General features: G+C 48.8%; 1 protein-coding gene and 1 long non-coding RNA gene across 3 annotated transcripts in view; one reads left to right on the top strand and one right to left on the bottom strand.

Annotated features, from left to right (window-relative positions):
- HNF4A (hepatocyte nuclear factor 4 alpha) overlaps positions 1–12993 on the top strand; it is a 70991-nt gene extending 57998 nt beyond the window's left edge. For both annotated transcript variants that reach the window (XM_024108825.3, XM_005304664.4), the window contains exons 5-10: positions 109–264; positions 4389–4476; positions 5469–5624; positions 7225–7461; positions 8605–8727; positions 10783–12993. In XM_024108825.3, the coding sequence (XP_023964593.1) occupies positions 109–264; positions 4389–4476; positions 5469–5624; positions 7225–7461; positions 8605–8727; positions 10783–10925 (903 nt within the window). In that variant the 3' untranslated portion in view covers positions 10926–12993. The remainder of the gene's footprint in view (positions 1–108; positions 265–4388; positions 4477–5468; positions 5625–7224; positions 7462–8604; positions 8728–10782) is intronic.
- LOC135975338 (uncharacterized) lies at positions 122–19485 on the bottom strand. Its single transcript, XR_010592267.1, has 2 exons — positions 15458–19485; positions 122–338 (listed from the first exon to the last, which is right to left on the bottom strand). It is a non-coding gene; the product is annotated as an uncharacterized LOC135975338 (long non-coding RNA).
- Between the last annotated feature and the right edge of the window lie 446 nt (positions 19486–19931).

Below are 19931 nucleotides of genomic sequence, written 5' to 3'. Positions count from 1 at the left end.
CTGCCCCCACCTTTCATGGGTCTTCCCAGCTTCTGGGACTTTCATATCTCTGGCTCTTCCAGCTCTGAAATATGAAGATCCTACATGGGTCCCTTCTCATCCTTGCAGATATCATCGCCAATTTCTGTGATCAACGGAGACATCCGAGGGAAGAAGATTGCGAACATAACAGACGTGTGTGAATCCATGAAGCAGCAGTTGCTGGTGCTGGTGGAGTGGGCCAAGTACATCCCGGCCTTCTGTGAGCTTCCCTTAGATGATCAGGTAAGTGCTGCCGTTTGACCTCCCCTGGCTCTTTCCAGTGTAGGGTAATCTGTGGCCAAGAGGAATGGCCCGATCTGAAAAGAAGTTGCACATTGTTTACTCAATTATCATGACTGCACAAGCAGATCAGATAACTGCACGCATACAATACTAGCACTGGCTATTTGCATGTGCAGTTAAGCAGACTGTTTGCACAATCGCTGTAACAATGTGCTCAGCTAGACGCATAATCGTGCACACATTTTGCAAGCAAAATTTTGCATGGGCAGATGGTTGGTGAATCATTGGTTAATGCTACTGCAGCACTTTGAAAACCTAAAGCGCTATACAAATGCTTCGGATAATTAGATTGATTAGGTACAGTATATTGGCTTAACATTTGAAGGCCTTTCTGTTGCCTAACATTAAAAAACTCTATCATTTAATTCATTCACTGGGCCTGTGGTTTCATGGTGTCAGTGGTAACTGTTATTAATAGTGATTTATAAATTATAGTAAAAACATGTCTAAAATCCCAAACCAACAGCAGCATCTCTGCAGACTGAAAAGTTGCAAATATATTTGTATTTAAAGCAAGATATTAAAGTAATTTACTTACCAAGACCAGCATAGAGTGCTCCGCGTTCCCCTTGTAAGAACTGAACCATAAGACCTAAGGGTATGTCTACACTGCCGGCAGAGTGTGATTTCAGACATACCCTTGCTAGCTTTAATCTAGCTAGCTCAGGTCCGTGGCAGCCTGGGCTTCAGCCAGGCTGGCCACCCAAGTAAGAACCCAGGGTCCCAGGAAGGCTTGCATACTGCTACAGTCCCCACACTAGCTAGACTGAAGCTATCTTTGGCATGTCTACACAAGCTGCAATCATACTTTAGACATGTCCTAAAGCAGCCTCAGTGGCACAAGGAAATGCTCAGTGTTAAGGGCTACATTTCAAAGTTGCGGGCAACTGATGGAAGTGGTGAAAATGCACAAATATCTATGGATAGGTGGTACTCTTGCTCAAAATACACACACATAAAAGTGGGGGTGTGCAGGGAAAACTAGTGAGAGTCCATTTCTGCGGAGGGCTCACAGTGTCTGTTGTGGGGCAGGAGGATGTTTCCAAGTTAATTGTTTTTTTGTTCACAAACTTAAAAAGGGTCCTTTTCATCCAGGATCAGGGAGCAGTCCAATGACCTCCGGATCAGGGGGTGGTTTTTACCGAATCAAAAGATTAGGATATTTAGAAAGTGAGAGTGCCCGGCTAGTCAAGAAAACCCACAGTCATCTCACAGTGCAGATCACTGGGAAGTCTGCTTATTTTACAGCCTTTAGGAATGCTCCCATTTCTGTGTATATGGGTGGTAGCTTTGAATTATTTACAGTGATAAACAGCATGCTAAATTCCTAAAAGCAAATACAATTAGAAATCACAGAAAACAAAATGGTGTCCAATGACAAATTATATTTACGTAGCAAACAAGCTGTAGCATATAGAGGGCTAGATGCAGCTACTGTTCTATCAACTTTCACTGCCACTTGGAATGGATGCTGTAAAACCAAGTAATGCTTTGTAGGATCTATAGCAGTTTGCACATGGAACGTCCTCACCAAGTGTCTTTGGCTCAGTCATGGGAATATTTTAGAAAGGAAATAATCAAGAAGCAGATTGCCTGACCCCTGTGTTCACACTGAAGAGAGGTTTTTCACATGCCCCCTGCCCCAATGTGACTCCTGGTCTGAGTAACTGCTCGTCAGTGTGAGTAAGGGGCTCACAGTATGGCCCAATATGTCAGGGAAGAATCCAGGAGGAAAACATTAGATATTTCTGAAATGCACATTAAAAAAAAACCAAACAATTAGACCCACATTTTCAAAGGAAGATGAACCACATGACAGTGTGGGAGTCACAACTAGAAAAACATGGCAGCAAAAATGTGTGCGAGTCCCTGAGCTGGCTTCATGGTAGACACTAGAGAAGTTTTCCATCAGAAAATGCAGTTTCATGGAAATCAAAATGTATTGTGGGAATGTCAGTTTCAGTGAAACTTTCCACAGGAAGATGTCAAAACAAATTAACGTTGAAACACTTTATTCTGATAAGGTAAAATACTTCATTTCAGCTTTCTCATTTTGATTAATTTTGTTTAGACTTTTATATTTGATTAAAATATTAATATTATATTGGTATATGTTATATTTAATATTTTAATCCAATATAAAGTCAAAATGAATCAACATTATGGAAATTCTGGTTTTGACCAGCTCCAGTACACACTGTAGTTATACAACAAACAGGGCGACTGCACACATCTGGCCATCTGCACATGCACTTCACATTGTGTTGCACAAATGAGGGTTTCACAACACCTTGAAGCATTTACCCTTTTTGCAGAAGTCCCTGTTCTATTTATTTGCATAATACCTTTGTCCCCTCAAGTGTCAGCATCTTTTCTAATCTGAGCTTTGTTCTAGCCCATTTGCATTCTCTTGAAACTTATGGTAGGGTGAGGAGAGTGAGACTTCCCTTGGCTTCATCTGATGCTGAGAGATAACACCCAGGAAAACTGTGATACGTTCCTGCTCCTTGCTTCATTCTCCTTTTCACCCTCTGTTTGTTCAACACATAGAGGCTGGACCATCCCTATCAGGACACACTTTTCCGAGTCTCTCCATTAATGTTTAATAGTTGTTTTCTTCGGCCAAAATCCCTGGCTGGCTATTAAGAAGCAGCTGGGCCACATTGTCCAATAGTTAACCTTTGTTTCTACAAAAGCTTTGAAATTGTTAACAGAAGTGGGGCAAAAGATCCGGGACATTCTCAGGAACCACTGAGGGGTGCAAGATGAAGAACGTCAATTATTAACGTCAGGGCAGAAAAACATCTCTTTGCCTTCATTGGTCTAAACTGTTCATTGCCAATGGGGGAGCAAATGACCAGAAGATGACCCCACCTGCTAGTGGAACATAGCACATGGCATGGTGACCCCACCCGCTGGTGGGACATAGCACGTGGTATGGTGACCCTATCCACTGGTGGGACATAGCACGTGGCATGGTGACCCCACCCGCTGGTGGGATGTAGTGCGTGACATGGTGACTCCAATCTTGGTGGGATGTAAGGCATGAGATGGTGACCCCACTCCTGGCGGGACAAAGGGGGGACATGGAAATGATCCTACTTATTGTCATGATGTAGAATGTGAAATGGAAACCACCCTCTCCCCTGGCATGAATGCATTATGCAGGAGTGACCCTGCTCCCCGAGCTCTCCAGCATGGCACGTATCATGTAGAAGTGACTCTGCCCCTCTGGTGTGAGTGTCCAATGGTATTCCAGTCAATGTGATATTATTGATGTGACAAGCTCTGCGAGGGTTGCCAAAGTGTGAGAAAAAAACAGACCGCTAGGTATCTGTCAGAGGCAGGAAGCCCCCCACCAGGCTGGGTCGCAGAGTCTCTGGGGTTTGATCCCTGCTTGTCACAACTATCCATTCCTGAGCCAGTGGCTGGCTGCTCTGTGGGGTGATGCCATCTCTCTCTTTTCTCCCAGGGTCAGTCACAGTTTCTCCTAATCACTTTTTGATAAGACGTCTTTTATGGATCCTGAGAACCTTCTTGCCCTTCCTTATACTTGGGACACTGGAGCAGGATGAGTGTCTCTCTGCTGCCATGCTGGGTGCACAGTTGCTTCTCAGACTGGGCTTTGTACCTCCCGATTTCCACCTCTTGTGTGTGGTCAGCAGTTGTGAGAGTCTGCCTTAGTGTTGCACATGCCAGTGCAGTGAGGTCGGTGAGAATTCTGTGCAGGGATCTGGACCAGTCCAGCTTGCTTCTCGCTTTGATTTGTTCTTCCCAGTGACTCGTCATTGGGTGTTTCAGGTGCTGGGCTAGTATCCTGAGCATCTTTTGGTTTAGACTGTTGGCTCCCTGGCCAAGGGGTTGTAGATGCTGCACCTGAGGAGTGGTGAGATGTAGGAGTACATTGTGTTTGATCCCCCACATATAACCAGAGTGAGGACCCCACTCTGCCCTGACATGCGCAATGCAGGAGTGGGCACTTCCTCTACATTCTACTTATGTGGAATCAAAGCACTTGCCCCCCTTCTCCCAGTCACCCAGGTAATACGTCTCTGTCCTTGCAGGTGGCATTGCTGAGGGCACACGCAGGAGAACACCTGCTCCTGGGAGCTGCCAAGAGGTCCATGGTGTTCAAAGACATCTTGCTATTAGGTAAACCACTTCTCCTCTATGCCAGGATGCTGCTGCTTCCTCTAGTAAAGCAGATACACTCACACGGGAGCATCCTCTTTATGGATTTGAAGGGGATGGGCATTTTATTTCGTCCTGTGTCATTTTTGCTGAATGGCGCGTTGGGTCGGAATTCTCGTGTATCCAGGGAACCCAGCACCGCCCTGGGGTTTGGTTGGTGCTTCAGATCTAAGGGCTTGGTTTACATTTCCACCATAAAGCTCCATTACAGTGCTCCAGCAGGGTAGAGGGGCCTACAGGTCATTGACCTCCCCCCCACCCCCATTAAGACCCCATCACACTGCCAGAGAGGTGAAAAGAGGCCTTAGTGTAAGTGAGAAGCAAAGCCTCCATCTTCATTCAGCTTTTCCTTGTTGCAATGATCTTCCTTTGCCCAGTAATAGAGTGAGAAGAGGCTGCTTGGGTAACATAGGTCAGCATTTATGGCCAGCACATCCCTTCTGCTACAGGAGAGGAAGGCAGTGGATGTATATAGAGATAGGCCCATTTGCTGCTCAGGGATGGGTGGACGAGGAAATTTCACTTGTCCTAGGTGGGTTTAGTCCTGTTCTGAGATAGAAAAAAGCCCAGTTGCTAAAGCCCAGGACTGTTGTGCTCATTAGGAAACCACTAGCATGTTGCAGCGTCCTGTCCCAGAGTAATGATACCCGTCCCATGCATGGCCCACCCACGGGGAGCAGCTTTGTGATGTCCTTGAAGTCTACAAAAGATCCTGGGTGCTTGTTGATTCAGGAGGCCAGAGTGATGTGTCCCCACTTACACTCACACCCACATACCACACGTAATTCCAGCCTTGGTCATGTGGGGTGAGGAGTGAATGTGTGAAACCCTGGTCAGCATTGTAAGTCTTGGTGGATGTAATAAAGTCTGAGGCGCTCAGGTGCCTCCTTGTTGCTGGTTTGATCACGAGCAGCAGAGAAGGCTGGTGATATAGTTCTATTGCGTTCCTAAAGGAAATGACCACATAATCCCACGGAACTGCCCTGAGCTGGTGGAGGTGATTCGTGTGGCCATCCGAATCCTCGATGAGCTGGTCCTGCCATTCCAGGAGCTGCAGATTGATGACAATGAATATGCCTGCTTGAAAGCCATCATCTTTTTTGACCCAGGTAGGCCCAAACCTTCAACAATTAATCATCAGAAAAGATCTCCTCTTACAAAACCCAGAGTAGCAACCAGATAAGAGCTTTGCCCTGCTCTCATGCTAGCCAGTGCCCCAGCAATTTGGTACATTGTTGGTGGGATGTACCTGGTTTTCTCAAGGTGGTTTCCTCAGTGCTTTGAGAGCCCTTTCAGGTCCCCAAATCCCTTCTGGGACCCTATGTCTCTTTGCAGGGTGCTGGCATTTGGATACAGCAAGATAGTGCTGGGTCTATTATGATAGAGGAATTTGACCCCCTGGAATACAGTTAAAAAGGCAGCAGCCCTGGTGGGCAAGACAATGGGATTGTTATTAGCAGAGCTTGGAGCCCTGGGAAGGTGGTGGTTCCACAGTGTTCCTATGGGATCTATGGCCAGACTTCATGCTCATGTACCACAGCAATCCCAATGGAACTGGAGCAGAGCGAATGATACCAACCTGGGAGGGGTTGCAAAAGCTTTGGAGGATAGGATTATAATTCAAAATGATCTGGACAAACTGGAGAAATGGTCTGAAGTAACTAGGATGAAATTCAATAAGGACAAATGCAAAGTTCTCCACGTAGGAAGGAGCAATCAGTTTCACCCATACAAAAGGGGAAATGACTGCTTAGGAAGGAATACTGCAGAAAGTGATCTGGGGATCATAGTGGATCACAAGCTAAATATGAATCAACAGTGTAACTGGAGTATTGTGTCCAATTCTGGGTGCCACATTTCAGGAAAGATGTGGACAGACTGGAGAAAGTTCAGAGAAGAGCAACAAAAATGATTAAAGATCTAGAAAACATAACCTATGAGGGAAAATTGAAAAAATTGGGTTTGTTTATTCTGGAGAAGAGAAGACTGAGGGGGGATGTGATAATGGTTTTCAAGTACATAAATGGTTGTTACAAGAAGGAGAGAAAAAAATTGTTCTCCTTAATCTCTGAGGATAGGACAAGAAGCAATGGGCTTAAATTGCAGCAAAGGAGGTTTAAGTTGGACATTAGGAAAAACTTCCTAACTGTCAGGGTGGTTAAGCACTGGAATAAATTGCCTAGGGAGGTTGTGGAATCTCCATCATTGGAGATTTTTAAGAGCAGGTTAGACACACCTGTCAGGGATGGTCTAGATAATACTTAGTCCTGCCGTGAATGCAGAGGACTGGACTAGATGACATCTCGAGGTCCCTTCCAGTCCTACGATTCTATGATTCTCTAGGGTGGCATGGTCACTTTGTGCTGCTCAGGTGGCACAAAGGGACTAGATCCTGGCCTTAAATAGTCAGCAGAGAATTCCCCTTGTGGAAGGGACCTCTCTTCTCACCTAAACCTGGAGAATGGGGCTCCTGTGTCAGCCCACCCCCTCCTCATTCATGGCGGGAGTGTGCCAGGTAAGGAAGGGGAGATGTCGAAGCAGGCCTGGAGGTGACAGAGTAGAGCTGTACTGGTGAAAGGTGCATTAGGGACCTTATACCAGTGGTGTGTGTTAGCACAGTCCTCAGGCTGCGCCCATGGCTCATGGCACTAGAGAGGGTCTCTCCCTTGGGAAACAGCCCTCCATTTTTTGTTCTGTGGTTTGTTTCAGATGCCAAAGGGCTGAGCGACCCCACCAAGATCAAGCGGATGCGGTACCAGGTGCAGGTCAGCCTGGAGGATTACATCAACGACCGGCAATATGACTCGCGGGGCCGCTTTGGCGAGCTGCTGCTCCTGCTGCCCACCCTGCAGAGCATCACCTGGCAGATGATTGAGCAGATTCAGTTTGTCAAACTCTTTGGCATGGCCAAGATTGACAACCTGCTGCAGGAGATGCTGCTAGGGGGTGAGTATCTGTGCTCAGCCTCTGCAACCCTAATCCTCAGCACAACCCCGTCACCCTCTCGTCACAGGGAGGGAAAGAGCCGGGATCAGAATGGGGAGTGTCTTTGATTCCCAGTCCTGTGCTCAGGCCTCCTGATGTAGGGAGCTGAGCACATCAACCCAAGTAGATCATTTATCTTCATTCAGAAGCTGCAGCTTGTGTGAGATGTAATTCCCTCCCCCGTGCAGCTTGCATCGTGTTTCATGTACCATGTGCTGAGTAATAACAGGAGACCACTCCGTTCTTATTAAATAAAACTGGCTGTTTATGCCATAGGCGCCGACTCCATGGGTGGAATAGGGTGGGAAGAGGCGGGGTGGGGTGGAGCCTTGGGGGAAGGGGTGGAGTGGTGGCAGGGCCTGGGGCAGAGCAGGGATTGATCACCCCCAGGGAAACCAGAAAGTTGGCACCTTTGGTTTATGCAACTATTTACAGAGCTTCAGGTTAACATTCCTAGCCGTGAGCACACAGACTGACTTCCTTGTGCCTTCTCCAAACCCTTCCCTCCTGCAACCTGTGCTCTGCCTCCTCCCAAGTTCCATGCAGGTTGCTACATGTGGCGAAGGTGCTACAGGAGCAGCTGCTGAAGGGATGACAAGCTGCCCCTCTGTCCTTACATCATCCCTGTGCACATTCAGAGGATGCATCTCCCAGAAGACAGAGTCAGCTACTTATCCAAGTCCTGTTTCCCCCTAGGAGGGTCATGGGAGCAATACGTGCACTAAAGGGCAATGGAAAGGTTTGGTAAAGCACGGCCCAGCTTCACCACTAGCTGCTGAAAGCTCAGATACCCTCATGCGATGTATGTAGGGGAGCAGCAGTTTGCCCCTGTGCTGCTCCTGCACGTAGATCGTCCCCTGAAGCCCACGAGGAGAGGAGAGTGACACTGCAGCCGGTGTTGCTGTGGCAGAGGCAGAGCAGCGCTGAGGTGTAGTCTCAGTGGAAGACAGGGAGGGAGCAGGTCCAGATCATTTGCACAATAGTGCACCTGGAACTACTGGCCTGGCTGTGAACATTTGGCCCTCTGGGTCTATACTCTTTTGGACTGTCTAGTGCTTTCCCCTTCTGTCCTGCTCGCGATTACTGACACTGAAATGGTTCTAGGCTCGTCAAGTGAAACACCTCACGCTCACCACCCTCTGCACCCGCATCTGATCCAGGAGAATCTGGGGACGAACGTCATAGTAGCGAACACGATGCCTGCGCAGATGCACAATGGGCAGATGTGTAAGTATCCCTAGCAGGACTGACAGCTGCCAAAACAGACCTTGTTTGTTTGGAATAAAGCTACATGAAATGAGTAAGAATGGTAAGAATCAGGCTGGCATTCCAGTGACATCCCTGAGCCTCAAGGGCCGCCCCAGTAGTGGCATATTCTACACTGCAAAGCCACAGTGATGCAAGATGGGTATTATGGTGCTAGAAATTCCTCTGCAGAAAGGACAGACAGACACACAGGGAGGTTAGAGTAGATTAGATTGAATGCTTGATTCAACTGAACACTCCCTAGCAGATAGTTTTTACAGTAGCTCTAATTTGGGGACTAATGCTCCAATACAATGCATGACTCCTGAGTGCTGATTAGATCAGGCCCCAAAAGACTAGCCTGGTATCTCTGGGGGGAAATCAGTAAAACTTTTGTTAATGTTTTCCCTGTCTTGGCCTCCCCATTGTCCTTCTGTCCAAAGAACCCAGCATGAGGGGGTTGAACACTAGGGTATCACGCTTGGCCACAGCACAAAGCTAGATCTCGGAGATGACATTCAAACGCAACCTACTAGTAGGGTTGCCAACTGTCGAATGGCACAAACCCAAACACTCTTGCCCCGCCCCCTGACCCACCCCTTCCCCAGGGCCCCACCCCTGCCATGCCTCTTCTCCGAGGCTCCGGCCCCGCTCATTCCAGCCCCTGTCCCTCTGTCGCTCGCTCTACCCCACCCTCATTCACTTTCACTAGGCTGGGGCAGGGGGTTGAGATGTGGGAGGGGGTGCGGGCTCTGGACTGGGGGGTGGGGCCAAGGGTTTCGGCGTGTAGGAGGTGGCTCCAGGCTGAGCCTGAGGCAGGGGGTTGGGTTGCAGGAGGGGGTGCAAGCTCAGGGAGAGAGTTTGGGTATGGGAGGGGGCTCCAGGCTGAGCCTGGGGCAGGGGGTTGGGGTGCAGGGCCTCTGGGAGAGAGTTAGGTTGCAGGAGGGGGTGCAGGTCTGGGAGGGAGTTTGGGTGCAGGAGGGGGTGAGGGTTTGGATTCTGGGAGGGAGTTTGGGTGCAGGAGGGGGTGAGGGTTTGGATTCTGGGAGGGAGTTTGGGTGCGGGAGGGGGTGCAGGCTCTAGGAGGGAGTTTGGGTGGGGGTGGGGGTGCGGGTTGTGGGCTTTGGGAGGGAGTTTGGTTGCAGGAGGGGGTCAGGGGTCAGGCTCTGGGAGGGAGTTTGGGTGCGGACTCTGGGCTGGGGCAGGTGGTTGGGGTGCGGGAGGGGGTGCAGGGTGCAGGCTCTAGGCTGGGGCAGGGGGTTGGGGTGCAGAAGAGGGCCAGGGGGTCGGCGCTTATCTTGGGCGACTCCTGAAAGCGACCGGCACATCCATCCAACAGCGGCTTCTAGGTGGGGAGGCCAGGGGGTCTCCATGTGCTGCCCCTGCCTGCAGGCACCACCCCCGCAGCTCCCATTGGCCAATGGGAGCTGCGGAGTCAGTGCTCGGGGCGGGGGCAGCATGCGGAAATCCCATGCCCTCCCCCAGGAGCTACAGGGACAGTGCCAACCACTTCCAGGAGCGGCATAGGGCCAGGGCAGGCAGGGAGCCTGCCTTAGCCCTGCTGCCGCGCCGGACCTTTTAACACCTAAAATCTCCCGATTTGGCTGCAGTAGCCTCCAGGAGATAGAGCGTTATTCCGGGAGACTCACGGTGAAACTGGGAGGGTTGGTAACCCTACCTACCAGGTGAATCTTCAGTGCAGAGTAAAAGGCGGGCACAGAACCCCTGACCCTGTGCTTCTTGCTGCAGACTCCCCCAGCAACTCTAGTGGCTGTCTGCACTGGAGACTGTAGTGCAGCCTAAGCAGCAGCATGTGCACAGCCCACTGGAAACCATGTTTTCATTGAAGAGCAATTGGCCTCTCTGTAACCGTTGTGCCAGGGCTAGAAGGATCCAACCATACCCAGATCCTTAGCCCTTCCCCAAACTCTGGAGTATATGGAATTGGGATCCGGATCTGAATGTTGCCTCTTGAGTCCTGGTAGTCCCATAACATCTGCTCCTTCTGCCTTTGTAACATAGCGTTTCTTTCTGCAGCCACTCCGGAAACTCCACAGCCTTCCCCCCCTGCAGGCTCAGGATCTGAGCAATACAAGCTACTCCCTGGGGCCATCGCTACTGTAGCAAAACAGCCAGCCTCAATCCCACAACCCACCATCACAAAACAAGAAGTCATCTAGCATCTCCCAGAAGAAAACCAGCCTGTTTTAGAAAGACTGTGCGGGGGGAAACAGACTGACTGTCCCAGTGAAGACGGACGCTATCGGTGGATTCACAGGCACAGACGCATCGGCTTGTTTATTGGAATACAGCAAAAGGCTGTCTTTGTGCAGCTAGAGAGAGCATGTGCCATGGTCCAGCTGAGAGTTACATATCTGGGAGTTAAACTGTAGTGAAATCATTAGTCCTAATACGAAGGGCCAGAACTGAAACTCATGCCTGCTGGTGACTCTTTTGAGATTTGCATTGACTGGCTGTGAGATTGCGCCTGACCATTTCTTTACTGCCTCGGACTGGGTTCAAAGCAAACCAGACACTACTGAAAAAAAAGGACTTATCCAATACAGACGTTGCATTGAAGGAAGGGCGGAGATGCTGCTGCTGTCTTTAAAGATTCTCAGAATAGTCCCAAGTTTCAGCTGACGTTAATGGAGATAGAAATTCTCTGGAAAGCATCATTCCGGGTCGGGGGGTATAATAATCTTTTGTGACAATATTTAGGCAAAGTCTGGTCCACATGGTGAGTGATTGGGCTGGGAAATCATAGGCGCTTCTGGATTCCCTGCCATTTCAGACTTTCCATATGTTGGAGTGCTGCTGGAGTTCCAGCACCATTATTCCCTCCCCATGGCAGAAACTGAAGGAGGCAAAGGCAGCAAATTCTTCTATTACGCTACCACTGCATATTTGCTAATAGGAATGGAATGATGGTAGAGTTGTGGGATTCAGCTAATGGGCTTGGGAAGTACGGATATGGGGGGTGGGTGATGATATTTGCTCAGCACCCTGAAATACTGCACAGATCTCACTAGGATGATTGCTGGGATCCTGTGCGTGTCTGTGCCTCCTAGTGGTACTCACACAGGTTAACTATAAGCAAAAGCTTATCTGCAGCCTGTTCTTCGGAGATTATGGTAGGAGGAGACCTGAAGGGGAGTGGGGAGGATTCAGAGGTGGAGAGATGAGAGATGGACCCAAGACACAAAGGTTGGACCAGGAACTCATGTTCCTCAAGGCTTGGGAGTGGCTGGACCCAGCGGCTTGGTCCAGGCCCATCTTTAATCCCAAATGATGAATTATAGCCTGACTGGTGCCATGTGGACTTCTCCTTCACCACAGTATAGCTGGTCGATCACAGATTTATAGGGTTTTATATCGTGACAGAGATTAGTCGTGACAGTCCGAAAGATACAGACTGTCAAAGCATGAAGATGATTAGAAAACCAAGGAACCTCAAACTCTGCTGCAAAGTTCTCAAGGGGTCAGGGAGAGATGTTTTATTATGTAAATGTCCCACCTAGCCCCTGGCCTGTACCCTCGCCATAGAAGCTCCTGGGTTACACTTTGCTTGTGTTTTTCTTTTGCTCACTGAAGCCTATTGGTGCTATTCCCTGCAGCTCCCCCCACCACAGGGAAAGAAGGCCATGAAGCTAGCAATTTCTCTCTCCCTAAGAACTGAAATCACCTCCTGGGAAAATACTAGCTTTTCCTGACCACACACTGTATTTCTGCAAGGTCTGGGCCTTGTGGGAACATCAAGAAGTGGTGGAGTCACAACTGCCAAAAGCTCTTGGGACAAATCCCCAGCTGGTGTAAATGACAGCTCCTCTGATTTACACCTGCTGCGGATGTGGCCCCTGGATTTCAAATGCAAAAGCCAACACCCCACCCCTGCATGCGGGTTTCAAAGTATTGTATTATCTGTCAGACCTGATGGCATTCTGCTGAGTAATTTATTGCAATGATGAATCTAATCATTTTCTATACATTATTTTGTAAATCACATTGATTATTTATAATCAGGAAATTAAATGCGAACAACTTAATAACGAGACCGTCTTTTTCCAACTGTATGTAGAGATAGTGTGTGGGGAATATGTCTCAGTGCACATTTCATTCGCACCAGACATCCCCAGTCCGGTACATTAATTTTTTGCTGGTTACTGCCTTCCAATGGAAATAGAGGAATATTTCTTCACTAGAGTTTGTATTACTAAAAAAAGAAATAAATGCAAAAATATTTTCTAACTTTTCCTGGACAGATGGATTTTTGTTTTCTTCTGGGAGGATAGTTCTAAACCCCCAAACCCTGGTTAACTCTAGCAAAAGGGAGCGTGCATACCTTTGTTTTTCCAATTACACCAGGGCTGAATTTGACCCATAAACCAAATGGGCCTTCAGCAGTGTTGCCAGCTCTCATTTTATCACAAGTCTCTCAATATTTGGTATTTTTCTTAAAGCCCCAGCTGCTGGAAGTATATGATTGCATGAGAATTTCATTTAAAAAAGTAACTTTCTAGGCATCGTGGTTGTAGAGAAAAGCTTGAACACATGTAGGTTAACAATTACACTGTGAGGGCTCAGACACCAGAGAGTAAAGAAGAAGAAGCCAAAATCTATTTCTCTTAAATCCCAGGATTTTTAAAAGGAAATCACATGATTCTTGGTGGGGTTGACTCATGATTTTTGAACATTTCAAGGTGACAATGCTGCTTTAGTTCTTTAGTCCCACGGCCACTAGTTCCAGGGGGGTGTAAATGAAGGCAGAATTGGGCCTATAATGCCCAAAAGGACGACAAAGTGAGTTAATTTGTAACATGTCTAGAAAACATGACCTATGAGGGAAGATTGAAAAAACTGGGTTTGTTTAGGCTGGAGAAGAGAATACTGAGAGGGGACATGATAACAGTTTTCAAGTACATAAAAGGTTGTTACAAGGAGGGAGAAAAATTGTTCTTCTTAACCTCTGAGGATAGGACAAGAAGCAATGGGCTTAAATTGCAGCAAGGGAGGTTTAGGTTGGACATTAGGAAAAACTTCCTAACTGTCAGGGTGGTTAAGCACTGGAATAAATTGCCTAGAGAGGTTGTGGAATCTCCATCGTTGAGGATTTTTAAGAGCAGGTTGGACAAACACCTGTCAGGGATGGTCTAGATAATACTTAGCCCTGCCTTGAGTGCAGGGGACTGGACTAGAAGACCTCTTGAGGTCCCTTCCAGTCCTATGATTCTATGATTGTGAAGGTGAAGAAGTACACTGACAATTAGGGAAGGCAGTTAATGACCTGTCCTTCTGATCAGATGAGTTTAATCTAAGCCATAGTGTGCACCATAAGACATACATCCCAACATTTCCGGTGGCTAAAGTAGGATGGGTCCTGCTCCCAGTTTGTGGGATTTGGGGCAGGGGTCAGATGCTGCCCCTTGGAGGTGGGGGGAGTTATAGAGTGAGCCCCCTCTGCACTCACCCCGTAGCTGCAGCCCCTGCAGCTCCTGTCCCATGAAGCGGGTGCTGTGCTCAGCTTCCTGGTTCGGGAATTGTGACTTGGACCCACACGCATGGGGTTGCAGCAATGCACAGGTTTGGCCTGGGCCCTCTGGTGGGGTGCAGCTGGGCCAAATTTGAGTGAGTGGCACTGCAATTGCATGCGCCCAGTCGCAACATCAGAGGGCCTGAGTCAAACCTGAGTGGTGCTGCAACCCCTTGCTAGGGTGACCAGATGTCCCGATTTTATAGGGACAGTCCTGATTTTTGGTACTTTTTCTTATATAGGCTCCTATTACCCTCCCACCCCGTCCCGATTTTTCACATTTGCTGTCTGGTAACCCTACCCCCTGCTCCTGGGGCCAGGTCACAATGCCTGACGTGGGGAGCTGAGCCCAACCAGCCCCACAGAACAGGAGCCACTCAACCAGAACAGGAGGTTTGGGGGAGCAAAGTGGGGCAGTCCTGCGAAACCCAGGGCTAGTATTGCCATCTGTCTAATCACACAAACCCAAACACCTTTGCCCCGCCCTGAGGCCCCGCCCCTACCCTACCCCTTCTCCAAGGCCCCGCCCCCACTCACTCCATCCCTCCACCCTGTCGCTCGCTCTACCTGACCCTCACTCACTTTTACCGGTCTGGGGTAGGGGTTTGGAGTGGATGGGGGGGTGGGCTCTGGGAGGGAGTTTGGGTGCGGGGGGGTGCTCAGGGCTGTGGAAAGGGGTTGGGGTGCAGGATGCTGGGGAGTTGGCGCTTGGGCAGGAGGCAGCGCACAGAGGTAGCCGCCCGTGCCTGTACCTAGGAGCCGCAGGGACATGCTGCCACTTCCAGGAGCTGTGCGGGGCCAGGGCAGGTAAGAGCCTGCCTTAGCCCCGCTGCACTGCCCCCTTCAACCGGACTTTTGGCCTATTAAAATCTTCCAGATTGCTTTCAATAGCAACTGGGAGATTGAGGCCGATTCCGGGAGGTCTGGCAAGCCCTATCCAGGGCTGTTGGGAGGACTGGCAAGATAATAGGGGTTGAGAGATAGAGGCCTAGATTTCTGTAATGACTGAGACTTTGCCGAAGGAAAGACAATCATGCATTGGTTAGGGGTGACTGAGGCTTTCAATTGTAGGCTCCCACAGGTAGTCGCCACAAACCATTCCCAACAAAGGGCTGCTCGGTGGCCTATGTGAAATGAATTGGAGGGTTCTCAGTCTATTTCCCAATGGGGACAGGCACTCACCTCACCTCTGGAGCTGCTTTTATTGTGAGGCCACCTCTTTTAGATGGAAAGTTGACAGCAGGAATGAGCCCAGGACCCAAATTCAGAGCTAGCTTCCCCAGACTTTAGGGTTGTTCATGTCCAGGGCTTCCACTTGGGCCCATCGTAGAGCCAGGGCCTGGCCAAAAGTCCAGGTCCAGTTCAACACATCTTCAAAGCTTGTGAACCCAGCTCTAGCTGGAAAATAGACAGTCCTGGAACCTGAACTCCGCTGTTCAGTTACAGAACAGGTTCAGCAAAGGAAGCAGCAGGGCAAGTTCCCATCTCCCATCTCACAGTCAGGCACCTGTGTGGTTAGCCTGCTTTGGTACAAGCAAATGGGGTCAGCTTCTTGCCTCTAATAATGTGCAGCTAAGCCCAGGCCTCACTCAATCTGGCCCAGCAAAAGTGTAATGCTGCCGTTGTTTTGCCTTGGTATGTGTTCAGTAAATCCATAGACAGCATCAAATCTGTGAAGCAATAAATTCTCCTGGACTGCTGCCCACAAATTGCTCCACTGAGGTTACCCTTCGCCTAGTTAATCTATTTTAAATCAGCGTAGTCCCTACTTTGCTAGCTTCAGTTTGTGCTGGAAAAAAAACACAACCTCTCTCAGAAACAACTCTGACCTCAAGTCAGCTCCACTGTCACAACACTCCCTCCTCTTTCACCCCTGACAAGACACAACCAGGGAAGCTTCAGGCTGTCCCGGGCCCGGCAGGACAATGTTTTACCCTTTCTAAGGCTCTTGTCACTAAATGGCTCCCATGATCATGGTTCATTTTGTTCTCTCTAAAATCATTTTCTTATACTATCTCTGACCAGGAGTGTTCTTTGTTCCCCTTTACTGGCCCTCAGATTTTAAGCATTTTCTGGACAGTAGCAGTAATATCTCCAGCAGCGAGGGTTTACCCTGACAGCCAAGCCACGATGTGAGAAAGTGGGATTTTTAGGTGTGCTGTAAAATGGGATCTCGTTCATTCCTTATGTCAGCCGGCTCTGAGATAGCTAATGGGCCTTGGAACTTTTCCCTTTTCCAAGTGCTTTCATCTCTCAGTGGAACATAGGAATGGTAACTTGAGTTTTACAGCCCATAGATCACGCCTGACAAAAGTAACTATTGCTGCTATTAAACCCTCAAGTACACACACAGCACCGATAGCCATAAAAGCAAGAGCCTGCAGGGACAACGTGGCACTGCTGAGACAGGCATTTCCGTGTGCCAGGCTGTACAGTCCGTTCAAGGCTGATGACAAGAATTGCAGCTCGATTTCGAGCTACTCTGTTCTGCACCACGAAGTCCCTTTCCATGCAGAGAGATGGCACTTGTGGCAGGAGGCTAGTGCGTGGACATTCCAAATCCGCCTCCTAATTAAACTGCCTGCAAAGATGTGACCCTGTCAGTAGTAAACTCAGCAAGAGAGCTGCAAATCACCAATAAAACACCACTACTCTGTCAGCCTCGGCAGGTATAGAATAAACAGACGAGCACAGCGCGGTCAGGCTTCATATTCACTTCCTTTAACTCAGCAAGGCCAGCGCCTCAGCTGGGGTAAAGCACCGCAGGCCCATTGAAGTCAGTGGCGCTACACCAGCGAGGATCTGGCTCTGAAAGAGGTCTCTTCTGAGCTTGGAAATGAAGGCAAGTTGGGAACTGAACTTCCAGGGTTTGCCTGCCCACTCTGTGACTCTTTAGCTCAAGCTGCAGCAGCTCCTGCTTTTCCTTCTGGAGCTCCTGGGTTCACTCCCTGGGGTGTTGGCTAAAATGGCTGCCATCACAGATGCATGATGTGAGGCTGTGCCCTACGGGGACTTCTGCAAGATGGCAGCAGAGTCAGGACACCACGCCCTGCTTTAAGCATTAGACAATGTTCTCCTTCTGGAGAGTGTCAGGAGGCGATAGACAAGACATAAATAGCGGCATTTGAGCCCCTCAGTTCCATACGGTTCTCATCACTCCGCAAAAATCACCCTGAGCTCTCACTTAGGAATTACCCTTGGAGTCAGATGTATGTGAGTCTGATTCTCTCAGTCCCTTGGGGTTGTAGTCCACTGCTCTACCAGAGGCACCAGGGCTGGAGGAGGGCCAGGCAGCTGGTTACAGGTTTGCAGGCTCAGACCTTTGCATTCGAGTGTGATTATTTCCTGTATGAAATGCGGCTCTTTGCCCCAAAGCTCTCAGTACTGCGGAGCCCACAGGCAGAGCATTCCTCAACCCTGAGGCCACGTGAGAGGGGAGATCTTCATTCCAGTGTTGGCTTCTCTCTCGGCGCTGAGAAACACGGACCATTTGCCGAGCAGAGGCAACAGGCCGGGATATTAATTAGCTGAGATGACACATTGCCCAGCAAGTTTCTCGCAAGGCTCTGCTGCTCCTTCCTTTCCAGTGAAATTTGGGCTGGTGAAAGCTGCCAGATTGACAGCCTCAAGCCTCTCTTTTTCAAACCAGCGACTACAGTGTGGGCATCAGCAGGGCAGCTTCCCCCTACACTGCCCCTCTTACTGGAACACTCCCCTCTAGGAGTCAAAACCGAGCAGAGTCTGTTTCTATAGTATCCTGGGCCTTTTTGCTGAGGCTGCCATCAAGGTACTGGCAAAAAGCACAGATTCCTGAACAGCCTAGTCACTGCCCCCAAGATGACTAATCTTCTAAGGGATCCACAATACCATGCAGCTAGCTTTGCTTTCATTCCAGGGTGCTGGGGTATTGGGAAAGACTAAGTCTTAGAGAAGAGTAAATTAAGCGACCGGAATCCTGTAATATTTAAGGTGTTTTGGATTCTCCCACCCCCACTCCACTTATATTCTATTCTCGACCTAATTCTTGCCAAATGCAGGAATTGTTGCAGATCTAGAAGCTAGAAAAAAAGGGGGATGATGATTCTTTTCATGGAATACACTACCCTTTGCATATATGTGCATGGCTGTGTTGCATTGTGCCTTTGTGCATCATGTTTGCTGCCTTACGCTGCATTTGTGTCTGCTTACATACTTGACTGTGTGCTTGTTTAGGATTTCCTGTTCGCATGTTGGCACAAGTGGGTGTATGTGTGCCTACAGTTGCCTCCTTGTGTAAGTTAGCAGATTTGTAGGTTTGCATATTATATGTGTTGGTATATTTGTTGCTGTTGTGCTGTAAATGAATGGCTGTTGGTGTTGAACTCGCACAATACGGTGTGTAGTTGCTGACCGTAACCGTTTGCATGTTTACCTGTTAGTGAACTGTACTACGTATTTGCATAGGTTTATGTTTCTGTGTGTTTGTGGGCAGAATGTTTACATGCCCTCTCAGAGTTAAAGTTGTCATCTTTAGAAAAGTATCCTACAGGCCAAAAGTATATATGGGGTCATGGATGTAAGGGGTAGGGAGAAAAGATGACTTTAAGTTCCCTCTGTGCTTACTGTATTCTGGGTCAGTGCATGGGTCTGCCTTGCCCTCGCTGTAAATTAGAGCAGCCTCAGAGCTGCTCTGATTTATGCTGTGCTTTCTAGGGCCCCCTACGAACGCTGGTAAGCAGAGAACAGATGCAGTGGGAGGCACTGCAGCCATGCCCTTATCCATCCCCTATGCCATGGGCTCTGAGCAGAGCCAGGTTTACACCAAGAGGAGGCCCTCTGCACTGTGGGAATGTTTAGGATCTGTTTCCACCTACTTTAAGGCCTCTTTACATTGCCAAAGTGGTGTAAGTGCACCCAGGAATACCTGAGAATCAGCCCATGTTGTGCCCAGGGGTTTCCTACCCAAACTACATTCCAGGCTCTGCTTCTTGCGAGCTGGCTTTGCAGGTTGACAGGCAAAGCCAAGAATTTCAGAATGGGCAACTCCCTACTCAAATGCTGAGCAAATTCATGGTGCTTGTATCATTTGTAGGCACCCAAGGCTCAGCCTGCATACCCTGGGAACCTTTGGCAGGCCCTCATGTGCTAGACACTGCACGTAGATTATCTTTATTACCGGACTGTTATGTTTGCTCAGTTTAGTGATTAAAAATCAGTTTAAAGCTTTCTCCCCTAGCTCTGCTGTTTGAAGTTGTGCTTTATTTTCGGCGTCATACAAATCACCCATCTCACCAGGACTGTAAAATGTTTATTGCTAATGGTGGCAAACTTAAAGAAGCCAAGATAACTTTCCCAGGCTGGGCATTCAGATTGCTTGGATAAGTCAATAAGTGAAGATCATTACATGAAACCCATTAAATATAAACCAACAGCCATTCAGTTACAACACAACGGCAACAAATATCCTAGAGCTGGGGAGAAGCCAGGGGCTGCAGAACTGAGAAAAGCATGAACTATAAGGTACAGTCATGGCAGAGGACCATGAGATGGGTCAGATACACAAGTGGACACAATGTGTGGCCTCCAGAGTCATAAAATGCAGCCCTGAGCACTCTCTCTCTCACCCCCAGAAGCACAAGGGGGGAACAAAGTGGTTTAGCAACAGGATTTAATTGCT

Source organism: Chrysemys picta, chromosome 13 (assembly GCF_011386835.1).
Source record: "Chrysemys picta bellii isolate R12L10 chromosome 13, ASM1138683v2, whole genome shotgun sequence".
Classification (NCBI taxonomy): Eukaryota; Metazoa; Chordata; order Testudines; family Emydidae; genus Chrysemys; species Chrysemys picta.
Note: the sequence above shows the minus strand (reverse complement) of the source record. Positions and strands in the feature narration are given on the sequence as shown.